The sequence below is a fragment of the Peromyscus eremicus genome, chromosome 2 (assembly GCF_949786415.1).
Source record: "Peromyscus eremicus chromosome 2, PerEre_H2_v1, whole genome shotgun sequence".
NCBI lineage: Eukaryota > Metazoa > Chordata > Mammalia > Rodentia > Cricetidae > Peromyscus > Peromyscus eremicus.
This window is the reverse complement of record NC_081417.1, coordinates 160,527,808-160,551,061: the sequence shown is the minus strand read 5'-3', so window position 1 is coordinate 160,551,061 and position 23,254 is coordinate 160,527,808. Positions and strand designations below refer to the sequence as shown.

General features: G+C 42.0%; 1 protein-coding gene across 5 annotated transcripts in view; it reads left to right on the top strand.

Moving 5' to 3' along the window:
* The window catches only part of LOC131904342 (calmodulin-binding transcription activator 1-like), a 95,665-nt gene that overhangs the window by 10,447 nt on the left and 61,964 nt on the right, over nucleotides 1–23,254 (top strand). For all 5 annotated transcript variants that reach the window (XR_009377728.1, XR_009377730.1, XR_009377729.1 and 2 more), the window contains exons 2-3: nucleotides 17,160–17,229; nucleotides 22,210–22,328. Coding sequence is in view for 2 of the 5 variants with exons in the window: in XM_059255453.1 (XP_059111436.1) it covers nucleotides 17,160–17,229; nucleotides 22,210–22,328 (189 nt within the window). In the remaining 3 variants the exon portion in view is untranslated. The remainder of the gene's footprint in view (nucleotides 1–17,159; nucleotides 17,230–22,209; nucleotides 22,329–23,254) is intronic.

Here is a 23,254-nt window from a genome sequence, read left to right as displayed (position 1 = left end):
GGGCAGCATTTTAAGTCATGTGACAACTCATAGATACATCTTAGATAGGGCTGGAGTTTCGTGTGTCTTTATGTTGAACTGAGTTGTCTGATGGTAACGGATAAGTGGCTTACCTCTGAGCCAGGGTTTTTATTTTATTATTATCATTATTATTATTTGTAGATATACAAAGGGGGAAGGATTCTGAATATGCATTTGAAGGTACATATGACAGTTATTTTTCCTAAGAATTGAATGGTTTTGATATTACTTAAATATGATTTATAATTATGGAACAGTATATTATTCATATGTGCATATGATTGTATATGTATATATAATTTATGTAAAATTTAATGTATAAATATAAGTTTTCCCCTTGAAGTGCTGGGAGTAGGATGCAGGGCTCTGTGGATGCTAACAAATGCTCTACCACTCAACTACACCCCTAGTCCTATTTATAATGTTGAAGACAGGAATTATTTTATTTATTTATATTTCTTTATAATAAGCTGTCTTTTTATTTTATTTTTTTAAAAATTTATTTAACTTTTTTTTACATGCATTGATGTGAGGGTGCCAGATCCCCTTAAACTGGAGTTACAGACAGTTGTAAGCTGCCATGTGGGTGCTGGGAATTGAACCCTGGTCTTTTGAAAGAGCATCCCATGCAGTTAACCACTGAGCCATCTCTCCAGACTGAATTATTTTTACTTAAAATTTGTTCTTAAATTTTTAAACTTTGTTTTATGTGTTTTGGTGTTTTCCTTGCATGTAAGTTTTGTGTACCACTTCTGTGCCTGGTGCCCTTGGAGCCGGAAGAGTGCATTGGATCCCTGCAACTGGAGTTATATAGAGAGCTGTGAATACCATGAGGGTGTTTGGGAATTGAACCCAGGTCCTTAGGAAGAGCAGCCACTGTTCTTAACCACTGAGCCATCTCTCTAGCCCTAGGGATTATTTTTTAAAGATTATATGTTTAATTATGTGTATATTGTATGTGTTTGTACACAGGCCTGTGTGCGTGAGAATGAGTGCTATGCCTTTGGAGGCCCAAAGAGGATGTTAGAGTTGGAGTTACAGGTGGTTGTGAGCCACTGACATGAGTGCTGGGAACTAATCTAGGGTCCATTAACAGTAGTATGTGCTCTTAACTGCCTAGCTAACTCTCTAGCCCTGGGCTTTTTTTTTTTTTAAACATTTATTTGTGGGGGAGACATGGGGAGGTGAGGGGACAACTTGCTTGTTATGGAATAGAATATTTGTTTGAGTAAGAATGTGTTGCATTTGTTTGTGTTGCAGAATAATTGTTTAACTATGTAAAGGTGTATTGCATTTGTTTGTACTGTATTTGTTTAATTATGTAAAGATGTGTTGCTATTTTACCTTGTCTGCCTAAGGAAGGCACCTGATTAGTCTAATAAAAAGATGAATGGCCAATAGCTAGACAGGAGGGCTAGGCAGGGCTGGTGGGAAGAAAGAAAGAGACTGAGGGTAGGGGGAAGCCCTCCTGGGGCCAGCCACACAGGAGGAATCAGGAACAAGCAGGATGGACAGTACGAAGATGAGGTAAATGAGCCTGGGGCAGCACATAGGTTAATAGAAGTGGGTTAATTTAAGTTAGAGGGGAAAAAAAACTAGCTAGAAACAAGCCTATGCTAAGGCCAAGCATTCATAATTAATAAGTCTCTGTGTCATGATTTGGGGGCTAGTGGTCCAAGAAAGGCTGCTACACTTGCTGGAGTCAGTTCATTTTTTTCCACTATGTGGATTTCAAGGCTCAAACTCTGGTCCATCAGGCTTGGTGGCAAGTGCTTTACTGGCTAAGCCATCTTGCTGGCCCCAAGAAAGAACTATTTAATGGTAAAATTTTGTAATTTTTAAAACTGTGTACCTCTGCAGTATTTCTGAAAAGTTGGAGGCTGCAGTGATTAGGTTTTACATATTGGACAGGTCTCATGGCATTGGCATTATCATCCTTGTTCTACCCTGAATCAGTGATAGGCTAATCCTCTGGTCACAACCCCAGAGGCTTTTAACAAATCCTGGTAGTGCTGTTCCTTCCTTTCCAAAAGTAGCAGGGCTGACTGTGGACTAAGGAGGCCCACCAGCAGGTGTTTCTGCTGACTTTGCTGCTACTTTGGGGCCCCTAAGTAGAAACCTCTCTCTTTGATCTCCTTACCTCGTTTTCATCAGACAGTTCCCGTCCATTCGTTATTTTTGACTCTGGCTCTTCTCATCGTGTATTTCCCAAACCTCAGCTCTGACATGAGTTAGTTAGTAATGATTGTGAGGAGATTGTCCTGATGGATAGAGGGTTGTCCTAGAAATGACCTGAAAGCTCCACCCATTCTGTCTCATGATGATAAGAAAGTGAAGGTGGATATATACAGTTGACTTTGCAGCAGCCTTGCTGATACTAGGCTGCTCTGTGGAACTTTTCCTTTTGAAATGCTTACACCAGGTCAAGAATAAGTATGTAGGCTCAAACTACATAAGGGGAATTTGAAGTACAGTCTTTGCGGTGCCTCCTTTCTGCTTGCTGTACATAGAGCCCCTCCTCTTTATTTACCACATTATATTTACATGCAAGAAACTAAAAATTTGTAAAGTTTTAAATGAAGTTGTCCAACACTGAAACACTCAGTCTTCTTAGGTATCCTCTGTGGTAGATTTAAAGTCTTTATTCAGGTGTGGATAAGGTTTATAGTTTTGGAAAGTAGACTTAAGTAATAATATATGACTGCAGTTGAGCCGGGCGGTGGTGGCGCACGCCTTTAATCCCAGCACTCGGGAGGCAGAGCCAGGCGGATCTCTGTGAGTTCCAGGCCAGCCTGGACTACCAAGTGAGTCCCAGGAAAGGCGCAAAGCTACACAGAGAAACCCTGTCTCGAAACCCCCCCCCCAAAAAAAATAATAATATATGACTGCAGTTGAAAAAGTATTATTTGCTGACCCCAGATATGTATGTTCAAGATAGTATTTATATTAATTTAACTATGTTTTTTGGAGTTGATTAATATAAGTGTTATTAAAATGTATTGATTGCCAGTAATTCAGTAAACACAGATTCTTCCTGTTAAACTTGTGGGTTGGGGAGTTGCCGTGGTCTACTGCAATCGATAGTATAGCATTTTTACTTGGACATGATCCCTGGGTCTCCAGGTCGGGAGTTTGGGGAGGCCTTGAACATAATTCACTTTTTTAGTTTCTTTTGTACTTAAAGATACAGGGGGGCAAGTTCAAGTTTCTGGTGTTCTTGTAAATATTCCTTGCCTTGTCCTTCCCATCTCTGCTGTTATGAAATATGCTGGCTGAGTTGTTGCCTTTGACAAAGCTTTGGTGGAGGTTTCTTCCTCATTTAGTTTTATTGATGGAAGCTGTTGTGCTAAAAAGAAAGCTATAACAAGTGGAAAGGTGGCGAGTGGGTACTCAGAGCTTTTGAAGTACTTGTCTTTCTTTCTAGGGGTCCTCCAGAAATTGATCATAGATTACTTGACCAAATTTAGAGCTCAGAATTTACTACAGGTGTTTCAGTGGGAAGAGACATCTGTTTTGGGTACCAGTCACATTATTCTAAGTGAACCATTGCTGCTTGTCAAGCACCCTCTGATGCAGGTGTGGTGACGGGACAGCCTCTCGGTGAGCCTGACCGAGCACCCTGGTTATTTGTCCTCTTGGTATTTGTAGTTCCTCTGCCTTCTAGTTCTGCCATGTCATTACCTGCTCTGCTGCTTCAGGTGTAGGGACTACTACTGTTGCACATCCTGCCAGTCCTGCCCTGCCCTGTGGAGATTCCTTGCTTTTGCCATTTGGTGAAGAGGTAGAACAGTTGGTTCAGCAAAATAATAAAAACTGTGGTCTTTGTGAATGTTTTTAAAGGTAAGCAGTGATAAATGATGCAGTGGGCATGTACTTACTGCTACTAAATCGTGTGTTCAAAAATGGCTACAATGGTAATTTGTGTATTGGGTGTATTTTACCACCTTTTTAAAGACGAGAAAGCCGTGGTGATGTCTCAGTTTCAAGCCTGTAATGCATTCTAGGCTAGCCAGCCAGGTCTATATAGTGAGTTCCAGACCAGCCATACATAATGAAATCTTGTTTCAAAACAGTTACTGCAGTTTGGGTTTTGAGAGACCGGCCACTTAGGACAGGCTGAGTAGGGGCAGTTCTAGTCTTGGAGCAGATACTGATTACCTGGACAGATAGTGAAGCAGCAAGACAGTCTGGGACTGTCCCTGGTGAGTCTGCACTGAAGTTTTCTCTAGAGATACTTTGGGTTGAGCTGGGATCCCATTTTCCATGCCAAGGCTTTCTGTCTCTTCTGTTGTCTTTTATTTTTTTTCTAGCAACTGGGCTTTCTTCATTCAGTTTTTAGCTTAAGTTCCATGCAGGTGTTGCCTGCTGTGGCCACTGGTTATGGCTCATGCATGTCTTGACCCGAGTTTAGTGCTCACCATGATCACACTTCACCTTTGATGGCTCAGTAGGTACAGAAATACTCAAGACAGAATTGGACTGAACCCTGCTTGTGTCTATAGGCTAGGTGTTTGTCCTGGTGGAGGAGGGCTAGGATGTGTGACTTGCTAGTTATATAGAGGGTTCAACAGAGACGAGATTGTGAGAAGGGGCTTGTGGTACTTGCAGGGGTCATGGCACCTTAAACTGGCTCCATCAAACAGTGTAAAAGATACTGTGGGCTGGCAAGATGGCTTAGTGGATAAAGGTGTGTGCCACTAAGCCTGGTCACCTGAATTTGATCCCTTGAAACCACATGGTAAAAGGAAAGAACTGACTCCTACAAATCTTCTAATCTCCATACAAAGGCACACACACACACACACAAAATAAATATAATGGAAAATGTTCATTGTAGCTACAGATTGGAGGCTGAGGTTCTTGGTCAACCATCTTTGGTGTATGAGAAATAAATCACTAGTGGGTGGATGTTGTGGCTCTCCAAAGCTTGTGCTTTATGCAGAGTGGGGTACCCAGAATACAGTGGTTTGTGTACTCTGCCCTGTGGGCATTAACAGGTATGTCAGTTATTTTGGGGGGTGGATGTCACTGTCAGCTGAGGTCTCATGGTTCAGATCTTTGGGTAAGCTTCATTTCCTTTACCCTGGTTGTGGGCAGTCAGCTTAGTCGTTGGAGTTCTGCATTCTTAGGTAAACATGGAAGACATGGACTGGAAAGATTGCTTGGCTGTTAAGAGTGCTTGCTGTTTTTGTTCTGGCAGAGGTCTGGAGTTCAGTTCCCAGCACCCATGTTACATGGATTACAACTGCCTGTAACTCTAGCTCTAGGAATCTGATGCTGCTAACCTCTGCAGGTGACTGCCCTTGTGTACATACCTACATGCACACATTCATGTATATACGTAACTAAAAATAGTGCCCTGAGAATGGGTATTGGAGGAAGAGCCTGGATGTTTTAGTGCCTGTGGCCATGTGTGCGCACCTCAGTGGGACTTTCTTTCACATCTCCTTGATGTCCTTTATTTCTTGTTTTTCATGATTTCTCATAGCATTACAGAAAGCAAATTGAAGACTATGAAAGAACAGTTTGGAAGACTATAAGGGGTTGAGAGGGCTTTAGCAACTGATGTTTCATAGTGATGACTTTTGAGTAGATTGCATACAGGGAAGCATTGCTCAGTATTGTGCTCTGCTTAACAAAAGATGAAAGTATAAGGAGTCTCAGTAGTTAAAAGGAATCGATTCTCTGTGTGTGTGTGTGTGTGTGTGTGTGTGTGTGTGTTTGTTTGTTTATTTATTTAAGATACAGCTTTATGGAGCTGAGGCTGGCTTACAACTCTGTGTGTAGATGAGGCTGGCCTTGAACTCCTGATCCTCCTGCCTTTGCTTCCCAAGTGCTAGGATTGTAAGTGTTAACTACACCTGGCTTGATTCCTTAAAAAAAAACAAAAAACAAAAAACCAAACCTTGCTCAGGTAGAATTCATATATCATCGCATAGACTATGACCATTTTTGTTCTTTGGTTATAGTAACAGTTGTGCTGCTGTCTCCACAGCATAAATCCACAGCATTCTCATCACTCCAGGAAGAAAAACCTGCTGAAATCAAAGCACACTACATATATGTATGAAAATGTCACATTGGAATCCAGCATTTTGTACAGTTAATACGCAAAATTTTGTATGTTTTAGGAGGCATTCCCCATTCCTCCTTGACTTGGGCAGTTACTAATCTGCCTCCTGTCATGGTGTGTTTGTCTGTTCTGGATATCTCATGTACATGGACTGGCGAGTTTCTGTTGGATGATGCTCTGAAGTTGATGTCACTTCACTCCTTTTCTGGGTGTCATGTCCCCTGTAAGTGTCTGCTCCATCCGAGTCAGTCGTTGAGCATGTGTCTTTCTTGTTAGGAAATGCAGCTGTGAACTTGGAAGAAGTTTTGTGTAGGCATGTTTTCTGTTTTCTTGGGTAACATGCCTAAGATGGAAGTGCTGTTTTACAGTTTACTCTGACTTAACCTGGATTCTTCTGCAAAGTGGCTGCTCTGCATGGTGCTCCCACCAACAGGGCTGAGGGTTCCAGTTCCTTTCCTTGCTGCATAGGTTTGTTGGCCATGTGTGTGTCTGCCTGATTTATCTCTACTTTTGTAGAGTCAGGTTTTTTTTCCCCCTGCTGAATTGTAAGAGTTCTTTCTATATTCTGAATATCAGTTCTTAACCAGATATTTTCTTCCATTTGGGGGCTGTCTTTTCATTTTCTTATTGTCTGTTGAAGCATAGAACTTTGCAGTTTGGTAAGGTAGTATCTATTAATTGGTGTCACAGTTAAGAAGCCATGGTCTCATCTAAGGTCTTGAAACCCGGCGTCGTCTATCCTTTCTTCTTAAATTTATAACATTTGCTCTCATGTTTAGGTCTCTGGTTCATTTGTGTTAGGTTTTGTCTGTGGTGTGAAGTAGCTTCCGTTCCTCTGTGGATGTCCATTTGCCAGTTGTTTAGTACTATTTGCTGAAAAACACTGTTCTTTCCTCATGGAAGTGTCAGCCTTGTTGAAAGTGGTTTGACTGTCAATGTGAGTATTTTTTTCTGGTGCGTCATCCCTCGTTTGCTCTCTCTACACCATCACCAGTCTTCATCTCTGACTGAGCTTTGTGATACAGTGGTGCTTGTTTTGTTTTGAGGCTGAGTTTTGATGTACCCCAGACTGGCCTCACACTTGATGCAATCCTACTGCTTCAGCATCCTGAGTGCTGGGTTTTCGGGCCTCCAGCTGTGTTCTTTTTTAGGATTGCTTTGGCTATAACACATTCCTGTGTTTATTTGAATATTAGAATCAACTTTCCAGTTTCCACAGGAAATGCAATTGAGATTATGTTAAATCTGTATCTATTTGGAGAGTTAAAATCCTGCTGATGGATCTGCCTAGATGCTTTGTAACTCCTGCTTAGCTCAGGAAGTGGAGCATCTCACCTTCTAAGCATACTGCTACCTGAATTTATCAAGGCAATGAGCTGTCTTGATTTAACACTGATGTTCAAGGTTGGAACTAGACTTTGCAGGGTTTTAGGCAGCAAGCAGCTGTGCTACAGCCTGTGAGTTCCTGTGTGTTCCTTTAATCTGAAAGTGTGCTGATAGTTTGCCTCTATAGAAAAAATTTGGCATGCTGGTTAGTATACATTCTGGCTAATAGAAAATCAACATATTCTATGATGTATATATATATGTATATATGTCTGTAAATATTGGAGGTGGAACGTGTGGCATCGACATTTATGCAGTTGTTGGAGGCAGAAGATATTCTGGTATTTACTGTGGGGCATGTGTTACTGTGCTTTTGAGTGAAGTCGTTTACTCAGCAGATAATAACAGTGTCTGTGCAAAACTCAGGAAAGGACAGGCTCAGCCTCTATTCCTGTCCTCACAGAGCAAATGGGGGTGGTAGGAGGAGTGGGGGGAGACTGATATTAGTCAGGATGTCACGTGAACTACAGGTAGGATTCAGTGCTATCAAGGCAAATGTAATATAGAATGAAGGTTAATCTGAGAGGGTGGAGGCTTTTGGAGAGAACTTTGGAGGACTTGTGTAGGGTAACTGAGCAAAGAATTAGAGAAAGAGTTTCGAGTGACCAGGTGGGCTGATAGTTTAGATATGTAGAGATTCTTGGGTTATATTTTGACCCTGTAGCTTTTAAAGTTTATTTTGTTTTTAGTAGAGGAGTAGAATTGATTGGATGAAGTTGGTTCTCCTCTTGGTACTAATAGGGGCTCTTGGGCTCCACTTTACACACAACTCAGCTACACACACACTATGTTGAAGTTTTCAGATTATGATTTTGTGGGGGATCTGTACTTTCTCATGGTTGTAGGCAAGGCCACATCTACTCTTGACCTAGAAGGGTATGCCCTCCCCCAGAATGCATGCCTACAGCTCACATGTGCTTGCTTGATGGCTCTACCTGTCTGTCTCTGGGTTTCTGGTTAGATGAGACTCATACAAGCCTTCTTGGCCTCTCCTCTGTCCACATTGCAAGTCAGCATGCACAGCAGTCTGTTCTTCTGTTCACAGCCTTGGAGTGGCTTGCTCACTCCCCTTTTTCCTCAGTTACATACATGTTTCTAGAGGATGGGCATGAGTATCTGGGTTTAGTATCGTTTGTTTAAAAGTGAGCTGAGCCGGGCTACCAAGTGAGTCCCAGGAAAGGCGCAAAGCTACACAGAGAAACCCTGTCTCGAAAAAACAAAAAACAAAAAAAAAAAAAAAGAGCTGATGAGCAAACAAGGGATGATCAGTATCTACAGAAAAATCATGCCTGACAAGAACTCTTGATAGTGTTTCCTTAAAGAAAGAGCCAGTGGGCTTGAGTATGTATGCACACCCACACACCCACACTGAGTGAGTGAATGAATCTTGTAGCTGGGTGTGTAGGTCTTGATAGAAGGTGCCTCCTAGATTTTGAACTACATCTACTAGCAGCTTGGTGAGGCCAAAGTAAGTGAATATAGGAGAAAGATGATGCAAAAGTATGTGCACACATAGCCACATTGGAAGTGTGGGCTCAGGGTTTAATCTAGCATATTTTGTTTCATCATGGCACTGTCAGACAGCAAGGGACCCTGTCGTTGAAGTTCATGGCAGGCAGTCTTGGCACAGGGCAAAGTGGAAAATGGTGAGTCCATCTGGAGGGTTCTGCAGGAGCATAAAATACCATAGAAGCCACAGCTTTGCCTGACTGGCTCAGTGTTGTGTCCTTCCTTCCAGAGCAGTAACTGTGATTTGGTTGGATAGAGTGAATGATTGCAAAAGAATTAGGAGAGCTCTGTGTAGTGCTTGAGGTTGCCATGGGGGAAGAGAAGGTATTTGAGGGTAGAAAGGGGAAGAGGATTAAGTAGAGGCTGGGAAAGAATGGCCAGAGAGGCAACTGAACAAGAACCCAGGTCACCATGTATGAGGTTTGGGAATGGATCATAGTTGTCATGCTGCTATCAGAGCAGAATAGAATGGAAAAGTAGAGCTAGGTGAGTAATTCTTTGAGGAATTTTAGTAGCGGGGCTGGAGAGATGGTTCAGTGGTTAAGAGCACTGGCTGCTCATGCAGAGGACCCAGGTTTGATTCTCAGTATCCACATGGCAAGTCACAGCCTTCTGAAATGCCAGTTCCAGGAATCTGACACCCTATTCTGGCTTTTGCATGCACCAGGCACGCACACATGAGGGCTGAACACTCTTTAAAAAAATGAATTTTGGTGGTGTATGCAGATTATCAAAGGAAATGATAGTGAAATGATTGTTTAAGGAGATAAACAAAAATGGGGCAGCTGTACCTATTGGGCTGTGGCTGTATAGTTAATCTACTGATGCTGTAAAACATGACCACAAACTTGCCACTTAAAACATGGCAGCTATTACTCTAGGGTTCCTTGTGGGTCTGAAGTTCAGAAGGATGTGCCTAAGTGGTGCCTAGGGCCTCATGAACCTACCAACCATTTTGGTGTTAGTCAGGGCTTGGCTCTCATGGGGAAGGATCGGCTCCCAAGCTCCCAGGGTCATCTGAGGATTCACTTAGTGGGAGGCTACCCTCAATTCCTGTTAATGAGCCTCTCCCACTTGGCATTTTCCTCTACCAGCCCGTGAAGAAGAGCTGGGTAGCAAGGTGATAGAAGTCATAATCTGTTTCACCCAGGAAATGAAAGCTAAAGCAAGTGCACCCACACTCAAGGCTTAAGACTGTACGAAGATGTCAACATCAGGGCAGGGATTGTAGTAGGTCCGTTGTGAAGTGTGTTCCCTACAGTAGGGAGGGAGGGACAGTGTGACTAGGAGACATTAGGGCAGTGCTTCAAGTGGATGCAGATGGTAGGATGGCAACTTGCAGTTTGGGGAATTATGGAAGAGATGTTGCAGATGAAGGTTAAGATGTGGCCATGTGGTAATGCTTTTCAGGTGGCCTGTATCAATACTAGGGGTATACATAGGTTCCTTTTCATGTCATTAATATTGCTGTCTTGTAACTGGCCCTGATGAACCAGTGCAAGCATCTCCTCCATCTCTATCAGGATGCTGTCGAGGATGAAATGAGTCAATCCATTTGGATGTTTTTTATGTGTTAAAGGGACAAGACTGTGCACCTTTGCTCTGATAATATGTAGAATGCGTGGAATTCAATGGCATCTTCTTTTCTAACTTAGTTTCATTTTGTTGGATAAAAGTTGTAGAACTGGGCTGTGTCTAATACTGTGCTATTTTGGGGCCTTGTGAGTGGAGCATTTACTTTTATGGTAGATGAGCCCAAGCTGCTGTACCTTTCTAAGCCTTGTGTCCAATTTTTATTGTTTTAAAAAACAAACAAAACCTGTCCTTACTGTCCCGGCACCCTTGCTTCTGCTGATGTGTGGATTTTAGCACTGTCTTTTCCCCTTCTGGTTTGTTGCCTCTGATCTTCCCTGGGCTTGGCAGTCTGATAACTAAGCTTGTTAGAATTCTGAGTAGTTTAATGGTAACCATGCTAGGAATGTGGGTTGAGAGCCACTTCTCTCAGTTGGTGATTCGATGCACATGGACTTTGTAAAGGCCTTTTTTGGCCTTCCCAGTGCCTCAATTTTCTTCCTAGCTCTGCTGTATTCACATTGAGTCTCACTCATTTCCGCACTTATGCTGGGATTGGGGCAGGCGTGTCTGCCATTGTCTTGGCCTGTGCCTCATTGCTTTTGCGCAAACAGTGTCATTTTCTCCTTTAGCTTTAGTTTAGGTGATAGGTGGTATGATTCACGAGCCAGAAAATGCTTGAGAAGTCCTGAAGATCTTTAGACAAGATTCTCACTGAGCCATGCCTTGCTTTAGCCTGTTTACTTTTCCTGCCTAACTCTGGGAGCTTTCTTGGTGGGGCAGCATTCCCAAGTTCCTGTGGAGGCTAGGAGCTGTGCAGGGATCCTGTCTTCCCGCCAGTGATGTGCCCAGACTTGCTTTTGTCATTTTTCTAGAATGGCCATGTGTCTGCTACTCCCTGTAGGATTAAATTGAAGATTTTATGGGTGATGACACTTGTGACGTGATGTGGTGTTAGGTGGAGGGCCTGCTTGATTTTGCTGATACTTCCCTCTGTCTCTGAGGAGTTTGTAGGTATCACTAACACAGGGCAATTTAGACATGGTTGTTTCCAGAGTGTGCTCCTTTGGAGTATGGATATTTGTACAAGTGAGGACATTTATTAAGCACTGATTGTTTTCAGACTGTTGAATATACCGGTTTCCTGGACAAATTAAACTTACGAAAATTATAACAATAATATGATTCATATCTGTAAAGACCTCCCTCCCCTCCAATTTTCTGAGATCACTTTATACCCTACACACATCTTTGGTCATGGTGAATCAGCCGATTTCTCTGGCCATAGAGTGCATCAGTCTCGATGCACTCTAAAACCAGCTCTGAGAAGCTGCTTAGGTCTGCAGCTTTGTTGTGGTCTGTCCTAGACATTTGCTTGCCTTTGAGCCCAACTCTGTAGGAGATCTTGACTTCAGTTCTCCAGCTTCCTTAGCAGCTGGTGTCTCATTGGTTTATTTTGCCTGCTGGGAGGAGGAAGAGCTATCATCTAGACAGCCCTTTTAGCGCAGGTGTCTGCCTTGGTTTGTCTCTGCCCTTCTGGAGTGTTGGGAGGGTTCTGTAGAACTGTAGCCCTTAGGGTATTTCAGACTTTGTGAAAGGTGGTGAGATAGATAAGCTCAAAGTATTTTTGTTCTGTCCTACATACAGGACCCCCCCCCCCCCCATTGACCTTTGTAGTTCAGGAAAAGGATAAAGCATCTTGTATTGGTTCTTCAGTCTCAGATGTCATTAACCTGGTTTCATAGAGTGTCTCCAAAGTGTGTCTTTTGACAGACCTTGCACTTTCTTATTTTGCCGGCTTGTGTTGTAGCCAAAAAATTAATATTGGCTCTTAGTCTCTGTGACAATTCATTTTACCCAGTTTCTTGAATGAATGAAGAGATATGACCTGTTCTAAAAAAAATATCCACAACATCACTGGACTGAGACTTCATGGCTACTGATCTGCTGTTATGTGGGGCAGGAGTGCCAAGAGCCAGTACCTCAGAGCACTGTCTGGGAACTGCGGGGTATGGTGTGGCAGGGCTGTGTTAGCAGAGGCAGAAGGCCTTGAGTAAAGCCCAGGGCATTACACTTTCCTTTCCATGAACTCTTGGAAATGGCGATCATTTATAAATGCCACAAATACCCACCCTTCTTTTATGTGGCAGACTTGGAATGAAGCAAGCACTGCAGATAATGGAATGAACAGGCTGGACAGACAGCCCTTCAAGGATGCCCTTGATACAGAGTCAGATTTGAGTATGTTAGAAAATGTTTGTCAGGGAAGAAAAACTGCTAGATTGCCTTTAGATGGAGGGTGACCTAGGGATTAAAGGTGGCATTTTAGGTTAGTTGAAGACATTCTGAAAGGAGTGAGTCTTCTGCAATTAAAGACAGTTTACAGATGGCATGTTTCTGAGATTGCTGGTGGGCCCTGAACCTGTTTTCTTTTCTAAGCCTTTCTCTACTGCAGTCAGGAATGGCTTTGTGGTCAGTTCTCACCAGTGGAGTGACAGCAGGGGGTGAGCCTCTTCTGGCCTGGCTCCTCGTGTGTCTGGGCATGAATCTGTACCATCTCATCTGTCTCAGTGCAGAGGAGCTTAGAGACCCAGGAAGTCCCTGCCATGGGATAGAAGAGGGTGGATACCAGAGCTGCTGCTTGGAGATGAGGGACACAGGGACACCTGTTCTGGACTTTGGCATGTGCTTAATATAGCTATTGATGGTACTTGGGCTTATTAACATAGTTTATAACTTACTTTGCCTTACTCATGAGATGCTATGCCTAGAATGCTCTGTGAGACTGCTGAGGTGCTAGCCGTTACTCTCTTTAATCTGATTACTTATATGCAGTGACTGGATTTTCAAGAATCAGTGCAGGTCTTGATAGAGCAGGTGACAAAAATGTTTAATGTATCACTTGTAATTGGGACAGTGGCTTACTGCATTTAATATAGCTGCTCTCCCCTTTGATTTAATAAGCTTTGTGGACCCTTAGCTAGCTAGCTTTAACATTCTTGGTGTTTACTGCAAAGGCTATAAAGAGCTTTCTTCCTGTCACTTCTCTCTTTCAAGGCCTTTAGTCATTTACTGTACAGCATTTTATTAATTCATCCAAAGACTGTGCGCATATGGCGAAAGTGCCTGTGTATAACATCCTGACCTAGGCTCTATGAAAAGACACAGTGAGGGAGACACTTCCTGCCCTGTTCTTACTTACTGCAATGGTAGTTCTGCATTTACACAGCTGTCATTTTAGCCCAAAAACATCCGTGTCTGCTGTTCTCATTACATTGTTTTCAGTACTGCCTCTTCACCTACATAGTGTAGCTTCTGTAGGCATTGCTCCTCTTGGGTACTTCAGCAGATACCGTGCTTGTTGTTTGTGTATTCTGGCATTAGTATATTTAGTCCATAGAATTAGGCAGTTGAGGAGTACCAGGAGTAGAGGATCTGAGTTCTAACTCCTTGTCTCCGAAGTTGGTCATCTGGTTCCTGATAGTCAAGGTGTGGCATGAATCATGACATTGGTGTCTTATGGGGCTTATTAGAGAAGAATTTCTGGCTCCATAGAGACCCATGGATCAAAACTGAGGTTTGAACAAAGCTCTCAGATGACCAGTGTGAAGGGAAAGTAGGAGAAGTCTCATTCAAGCTCACACTCCCATTTGACTTGAAGAAACAGAAAGTTAGAGTGGTTGTCCAGAGTCACACAACTGTTTATTTCCCACTGTGGGGTCCTTTGTGAACGTGCACAAAAGATGGTTAGATATTCTGCCCTCATTGATCAGAATTGCATCCTGGACATTAGAATTTTAAATTTCCCAAGTTGACACCTGTGGCCAAGACCCCTTGCTTTGGTTAAAATGGAATTCAGGTTTCTCCATGATTGTCACCAAGCACTGTCTTTACATTTCCAAAGTGACACATTCAGGAGCTGTGGAGAACAGTCCTTTACAAGCTCTCACAATAGTGTGCACTTACCATGGTGATTTAAAGAACCCACTTAGGGTCAGTTCACCTGACCTTCTAGAGTGTCCCTTGAGGAGGCAGGGTGCCCTTGTTCACTGTTGGGTCTCAGCTCCCTCAACTGTCTGGCATGAGGCATATGCTCCTTTCTTATTTGTAGACCAAATGGAAGGAGTAAAGAGATGTGTGCTGTGGGATGAATAGGCAGTTTCTGACCCCTATATCTCCAGGGCTGCCTAATCCTGGGGCCAAAGGCTTCCTGAAGGCCTGACAGCCCCATGGAGCAGTAGGACACACACAGCTGTGGGAGGACTTGGACCCATACTTCCGGTTTTCTGTAGTGCTGTCCTTTTGGGTTAATCTGTCTTGACTTGTTGGCAGTGAGTGGGAACTAGGAAAGATCGCTCTAGCTCTGAAGACTAGCACTCCTTCCTTTGGCCAAACCACTGCACTGTTGCAGAGAGGCATTTGGAGATGGCACTCGTGCAGTCTTGTGAAAGTCCTTTGAGCAGGGCCTGGCACAGGAGGGTCTAGTCAATGTGGCTGTTTTGTGTTTTTCCCATTGTCTTGTGCCATTGTTTATCTGCTTTGAGAAGCTGGGGCTGGTTTTGAGGTTAAGATTTATAAAGTTTTAAGATTCATAAAGTTTTTCTTCCACGTTATGCAAGTTCTTTTGTGCTTAAATCTACTGGGAACCTTCTGAAGCCATTGCTGTGGAGGAGGTGTAGTTGAGTTCTGTCCATAGTGTCTGTCATGGTGCTCTCAGGGTTGGAATTCTGTGTTGCCATTTGGGATGTTTTACCACTAAGTTACTCTCAGACTTGGAAGCTAGATGTGAAAACCCATTTTTTTATAAGGCCATTTATGTTAGTGTGTCTCATCAAACACTAGTGATTTTGAAACCTTTGACTTGAGATGGTTAAGATGTCCTAGGTAGCCATTACCTTTAATGCTAATTATTTTTGGTAATAGGCAGAAAATAAGCTTTGAATATGAAGCAGCCATCTCTGTGTGGCTGGCTAGTAGGCTGACTTGGAGGCTGGCGGATGTTAGAGTGAGATGGGGAGGTTTGCAGACACTGAAGAGAAAACTTAAGGAGCCAGTAGCTATTCTGAGGGTAGGAATTGTGTTATGGGAAAGCTCTGTTGTATTTACTTCTGAGGCTCTGGGTTATCGCAGCTGGAAGGGAGAGGAAAAGGAAAAATTCATAGAATCCATCCAGTTTAGTCAAGCAGCTTCTGTGCTCTTAGAAAATGTTAAAATTATCCTTGTTAACATAGTAACAGTGGTGTTTGGTGAAAGTGGTATGATAGTTGAATTCTCTTACTTTGAAGGAGATAGGAGAGGGGAGTGCCATCAGAGAGAGTGCCATCCTGCCTTTCTGTGGTGACGTGATACAGAGGCTCAGTGACTTCCCAGGAACAGCTAGTAAGTGATAGAACTGGAGTCTGTACTTCAGCTGTTGACCTGGAAACTGTCTTTTTTTTTTTTTTTTTTTTTTAAGATTTATTTATTTATTATGTATACAGTATTCTGCCTACATGTAGGCTTGCAGGCCAGAAGAGGGCACCAGATCTCATTACAGATGGTTGTGAGCCACCATGTGGTTGCTGGGAATTGAACTCAGGACCTCTGGAAGAACAGCCGGTGCTCTTAACCTCTGAGCCATCTCTCCAGCCCCCTGTCTTTGGTTTCTTTCCAAGTAAAAAACGAGCGGTTTATAATATATGACCAATAATCTAGAGTCTCAATTAGTATTGTAGCCAAACAAGAAGTCATTCTTAGGGCTGAAAATAATTGACTGGAGAGATCCAGATGTTTTTTTTCTCCTTTAAAAGTTTTCCCTGTATGTGTTTTTGTATGAACACTTGCGATTTCTTTGAACGAAGTGATTTGAGAGCAGAGCCCATGTCTTCTGACTTGCTCATTTTGTTTCTCTACATAATGCTGTTTGGTGCTCAGTTGAGTCTTTTGTATGAATGAGGTGTTGGGTGTGTTGCTGGGACATGGTTAATAATGTTGATACTGACTGCAGATGAGGATGTCATGGACGTTGCTTCTTTTATGTTTATTCTGTACACAGCACATGTGTACTCTAATAAAAACCATACAGGTAGTGCATGTTCTCGTGTTTCCATGTGTGTCTTAAATTTGGAAGTGCTCTTAAGCCTACAGTGCAAAGCACTATTACCTCTGAGCTGTTTGTAGATCAGATGCCAATGTCTTCGCCACTCTTAAATGCTGTATTGTGTATATCTCACAAACAAGAGCATTGTCTTTCCTAACTACAGCAGTCATAACCTGGAAATTAGCATTGAGACAGTTCTAACATCTAATCCCCAAATCCTCTTTCACTTTTGACTATTGTTAAAAATAATTCATTCAGAACCCTGGTGCATGTTTAGTAGCCTCTTCATTCTCCTTGGTCACAGATGGCTGTCAGTGACTCTCAGTCTTTCTCACTTGCGAAGACTTGACACGAAAGATCTCAGGCCAGTCATTTTGTGGAATGCCCATGTTTTGGATTTATCTGATGTTTCATCATGGTTTAGATTCAGGTTTTGCATCTTCAGCAGGAATATCACAGAAGAGCCAGAATATGTCTCTTTCAAAGATTAGTTTTACATTTTATTTTCTGTTTCCTTAGAGCGTTTCCCAAAGTGTATTCTGCGGAACTAGCACCTACTGTGTTCTCAACACCGTGCCACCTATAGAAGGTAGGATTTGAAAAGCTTTTGACTTACAGGAGTGGGTGGGCTTGGCAGCCAGAATGACTCCTTCTCCAGTGCGGTGAAGACAGCCCTGGACCAGGACTTAGGAGGCCTGGCTTCTGCCTTTTGCTGCTGTGTGATCTTAGATGAGTTACTTAATCCTTTTAGGCAACATGAACAGTGCTCTCCTCATGAGCTTTCTGTGAGGATTTAAAGCGATGGGTTCAGCCACACAGAAAGGTCACAGCTCCTGCAAATGTTGGTATTGTACAGTACTTCCTTAACTGTGGAGTCCAGTACTGTATCTGGATGATGCAGAGTAGGACGAGGTGGTGGTGTGTAGGAGCCAAAGATTATTTTTGAATCCCAGTTGAGCTACTTGTAACAGTACATCTTGGCTAAATTAGTCTGAACCCTCAAGTTCTTTATCTGCAGAGTGGGGAGTGATTAAAACGTCACATTTTCTCATGAGGATTAAACAAGAGAGCCTAGTATAAAAGTCCTGTCTGGGTGCCTGGTGTGTTACAGTAGACCTCCACGAGTGTCTGCTCCTATTCAATAATAGAAACCTGATCACCTGTTGCTAAAGTTGGAGTTGAGTGAAATAAAGTACAGGAGGATGCCCAAGGCCTAGGTGTGATGCATTGCAGGGTTTGGTGCCTCTGCTTTGTCTGTTCCTACTTCATATTTTATATTGAAATGTAATTGTAGAATGAACAGGAGTTTACAGAACCTGGGTTATGAATAACCTTAACCCTGGACCAGGGATGCAATAACACAATTGAGAAGGAACAGTAATTCTGGGCCACCTAAGAGTAGGAAGGGTGAGAGTGGTGGGTATACAACTCCACAAAGAGAGGAAAGAGGTTGTTCAGTAACAAGACTAGTCAGGCTTTGCTACTTAAAATTATTAGCTGCTTTTTAATCACTAAAACTCCTTTTGGAGAATTACAGTTGGGTTCCATTCCCGTCTTAGACTGGAAGGAAACAGCACCTGCTTTGACCAGTGCTCTGCTGCCGTTCCTGTTTGTTTGGATACAGGAATTGGAAGGTCTTAGGTTAGTCATGGCAGAGCGTTGCTGTGAGCGCTGTGCTGCCTGGAACGCACCAGTGTGTGCTTGTTTCTCTGAGCCAGTCTGATCCCACTAATTAAATCTAGGCACATAATAATTAGAGCCCAACAGAAAAGTGTGGAGCTTCTTTGTAATTTTTTCTCTCCACACTGTTGATCACATGCCCCTGTAAGAGTTAGCAGTTATACTTATTGCTGCAACAGAGCATGTGTAGAGTTCATTCTAGAGGTCCAGAGACTGACGAGTCACCATCACCTGAGTACAGATGTTCTTATTGTTCATAGACCCCAAACTGTTACATTCTTATTGTAACTGGAAAGACAGTGGAGGTATTCTTACCAGGCTAGTCTAGTTAATACACTTAGGACTTAGCTTGCAGAAATCTTAGCACTCCAGAAACAAGCCAGATGCATTTCTTTGGTTTGAGTAAAAGATTTGGCAATGTGAATCTTAATTTTAGAAACAAAACTGAAGGTTAGAATCCAGTTAGCTGAGTGAACATTTTTGTACATTTTAGAAAGATTTAACTAAATTACACTATGACTCTAAATTATCATTTAGAAAATATTTGAAGGTTGACTAGAAAGAATGGTTCATTCTCTAGAATTATAGCTGTCAGCCAAGCACATCATTTGTCAATTTCAAGAGCCCCGCCAGTTACGTTTTTATTGTGAAGTAGGTTAGGCAATTCTATTGTGAAGTCATGTATCATGCGTTGATAACGATAATGAAAGGCTTGCCTGTCATTTAGTTGACATTCCCACTTTGCAGTGTCAAAGTTTAACTGTTCGGATTGAATATGGGGGTACAGTTGAAACCAGTTTATACCTTAGTTTTATTGTTAAGATACTATTGCTGGCATTGAAAAACTGGCACATATGTTCAGTTATTTAATCATTTTACAGCTATTCTAAAAACATTAAACAGCTTTTAATTAAAAACACTTTTTATGCAGTATCACTATGTGAACAGTTATTTTCTAATATAAAAACAAAGTTTTCTGTTACTGTGCTTTAACCAGAAACACTGAAGTGGATTATTTTCTCCTGGTGCTGGGAACTGAACCCAGGGCCATGTGCTTCTAGGTGACCAGTCTACCACTGTGCTAGAATTGGCCCTGAAGAGTGAAGTATGAGTTTAGCATTATCCTTCCTGAGGTCTGACTCTGCCCAGTATTGAACTTGCTTTTCCCTAAGCTGGGAGAAGGGCATTTACCATCATGACGGTTCCTAAGAGCACCTGGCTTACGTTCAGCATGAACCTAAAATTAAAGAAATGATACAGTTTAAAAACAGAGCAAGGGGACCTGCTGGCCTGTCATACAACCCTTGCTGCACAGTCCTTTGGAGAGCTATGGTGGAAACTTGATTGAGACAGTGCTCACATAGCATCATGCTTTCCTCTTTAAACATTTACTTTGGGTCCACTCACCACTGTTTCAGCTGTTGTCAGAGTGGAAGCCTGAAGAACACACACATACAGTCATACACACAAACTCTCATACACACACACACACACACACACACACACTCAACATTCTCACACACATTGATACACAGTCAACATTCTCACACACACTCATGCACTCAGCATTCTCTCTCTCTCACACACATTTGTCTCACACAGATTCAGTGTTCTCTTTCTCTCTCACATATACAACATTTCTCTGACACATTCAACATTTTTTCACACATACTCAACTTTCTCACACACATTTATACACACTCCATTCTGTCTCTCATTCTCATTCTCATTCTCATTCTCTCTCTCTCTCTCTCTCTCTCTCTCTCTCTCTCTCTCTCTCTCTCTCCCCCCCTCTCGCTCTCTCCCCCTCCCCCTCTCTATCCTTCTCCCCTTCCTTCTCCCCTCTGCTGGCAGCCAGGTTTCTTAAAGAGACTAAAGGGATAGAAATTTAGCATTGGTTGTGACCACAAATAGAAATACAAACTAGGGTTTAATATTCTGTTCTGCTTCAGATAGCTTTCTCAGGAAGATGACTGTTTGTATACTGAGTACTAGCCTAGTGCTGTTTCTATAAAAGATACCCCATATATATTGAATAGAATATAGATTTTCAAATTTCACCTCTACTTTCAAAATTGTGTATGTCACATTATTATTATTATTTTTTTTTTTTAGGAGAGAGAATAAACCACATTAGGGATAGAGAGCAGGAAGGTAAAACCTCATGTGATTCTGACTTCTGTGCTTTAAAGTTTTATGACCCATGTACCTCCCTGGGGGATGAAGTGTAGGGAGCATGCATGAGCACATGTGATTATAAAGGCTTTATAGTAAGCAGTTAAGAATGTCCTATCAATTTTTTCTTAGTTTATTTCCTTTTGATTTTGAGCAATATTTTTAAGTTGAATCTTAATTTGATATTAACTTATAATTTTAGATCTCCTAAGAGCAGTATTACAAGGTTTTTACTGCTATAGACATGCACAGCCGTGTAGTTCATGGACTGAACTACAAAAAAAAAGAGTCAGTAGGCTAAGACTCTCAAGTTAATCCCTATAAAACATTCTATATGATGTAGTAGATTTTCTCAGACTGTTTTTGTGCCCAATATTTACTTCCGACTTTTTCTATGAGAAGAAGAAACATGCTAATCAGATGAGAAATATTTGGGTGAGAATTTTGTGACCTTAGAAAAGTTTTGTTTTTGTTTTATTTATCCCTCAAAAAACAGTATTAAATAGAAGTACAAAAATAACTGGATAAATAATTGCTGTATTTCATTTCATATTCAAGCAGTACCTGTAGACCTCTGTAAGGCTGCTGACTTATAAGGCATACTGTTGCTGAAGGACCTTAAATTTTATAGAAATTTTACTTGAGGGGAGAATTAAATGATCCCTAATTCTCTGATTCATGATGTGGAGAAACTGGAAACACTGAGTAACTTACCCAAGGTCACACAGGCAGAAAGAAGCAGAACCTGCACAGGTGTGGGCTGTCCACTCCGGGTGTGTGTGTATTGTCTTATTGACACTGTAAAAGCTGATGAGCCCTTGACTGGAGCAGCTTGAGTCTAATGTTGTAATGTGCTGTCCCCAGGACTCAGGTGTAGACTGGGACTTCATTCCGTATAAAAAATTGGAGTGGGTAATTTGAAACTCTGACCAGAATTTGCCCCAAATGGCAAGGAATTTGGGGGCAGGGAAAGGGATTGCTTTACAGGAGTGAAAAAGTAAATGATATGTAAATAAATGATGGAAATAAATGCTATATAAAGAAATGATCTAGGAAGCATCAGGTAGTCAGACTTGCTCTCTAGTCTAAAAGTAATGAATTCTCTGACTCCTTTAGAAGGAGCTACATTTGATGAACTATATTAATTCTGCAGATAGGTGCATGAAAATCAACTTAATTAAAGTGATAGATTTTTAAGGTACAGCCTAGAAAGGCCAGCTTCTGTATTACTTGTTAGTTAACCACAGGCTTAAATTCCTTATAAGAGCCTGTGGTTTCCTTTAGAAAGAATAAGTCCCATTTGTATTATAGGAGACAAAGTAATGTTTAGTTTATGAATAAAAGTCACATGTAATTATAATTCTTCAAAGTTAAAAACCATGGAACTTTTAACTTGGTTAATAAACAGTTTCTGGGTTTTGTGAGGTTAAATCATTTTGTGATTTTGATGTTTCTTGGAAACACTGAAAGAGCCTTTAAAGTAATCTGATTTTGGGCTGCTCTGGGGCACTTCCTGTTTGCTTGCTTGTGGTGGAGTAAAGCTCAGTCTATCAGAGCCCACAGGCAGATTCCTGCTGCCATCCATCTGAGAGTGTATAGAGGAGGAACTAGGAGGACTAGGGGCCTCCTGATGCTTTTGGGCTGTTTCTGACATTGTCAGTGTACTTGAAGGAGGCATTCTCTTTCTCTGAATTTATTGTTTTCTTCTTTATAGATGATCATGGGAACAGCAATAGTAGTCATGTAAAAATCTTTTTACCGAAAAAGCTGCTTGAATGTCTGCCGAAATGTTCAAGTTTACCCAAAGAGAGGCACCGCTGGAACACTAATGAGGTAGATACACTTCAATTCTTAAGGGCATATTATCTTATGGGTGAATTCTTGAGGATGTTTTGCGTAGAGCTACTTTGTATTAGCTTTAAATTCAATAGTTTGAAGAAGAAAATTGTCAATGAAAAGAGGTCCCCCCCCCCCCCCCAAAAGACAGGATTGCTCTGTGTGTAGCCCTGGCTGTCCTGGAATTAGCTCTGTAGACCAGGCTGGCCTCGAACTCACAGAGATCTACCTGCCTCTGCCTCCCAAGTGCTGGGATTAAAGGTGTGCACCACCACCGCCCGGCTGAAAAGAATTCTTAATCTTGAGTTGACACAAACTAATGTGTCTTGACCTGTCGCTGGTGTGCTTGGCTTGTGCTAAGAGCTGTAAACTGCGCACGTGACTTCACTAAAGCAGCATGAGTGTGTGCTGTGTTTTCTTACCCCTGACATCTTGCATTTGGTGGTTGATGTACCTGCATCTCAGGTCAGCGTGAGTTCTGTGTTGTCACAAGTGAGTGACTACAGTCCCAATGCTTCACAGAAAACAGTGTTTTGGAAATTTGAAGTCTGTAGAGTTGGGGACAGGCTTATCAGTTCTTTGATGAAGAGAGAGAGAGCTTGTTTCAAGTATTGACTGCTTTGCCTTAGTAATAGGAATTTCTGTTAGGACTGCAGGCTAGATTGTAGGTCACATAGGTGACATCTAGGTAAAGAGTAGATTGATGGAGTACATAGATTTCTTTTGCTAAATTTTAATTTGGGAATCTTAGTGTGTTGTTTTGCTGTCTAAAGTTTTAGTTTGAAATCTGGGTATTTAAGGGTAATAGCCATTAGTGGTGGGTATTATCCATTTCAGTGTAAGGTGACATTGAATTACTGTGGTGGTGAGAGCTGGGTATTATGTCTATCGGTCTATGTATTCCTTTGACTCATGTGACTGGG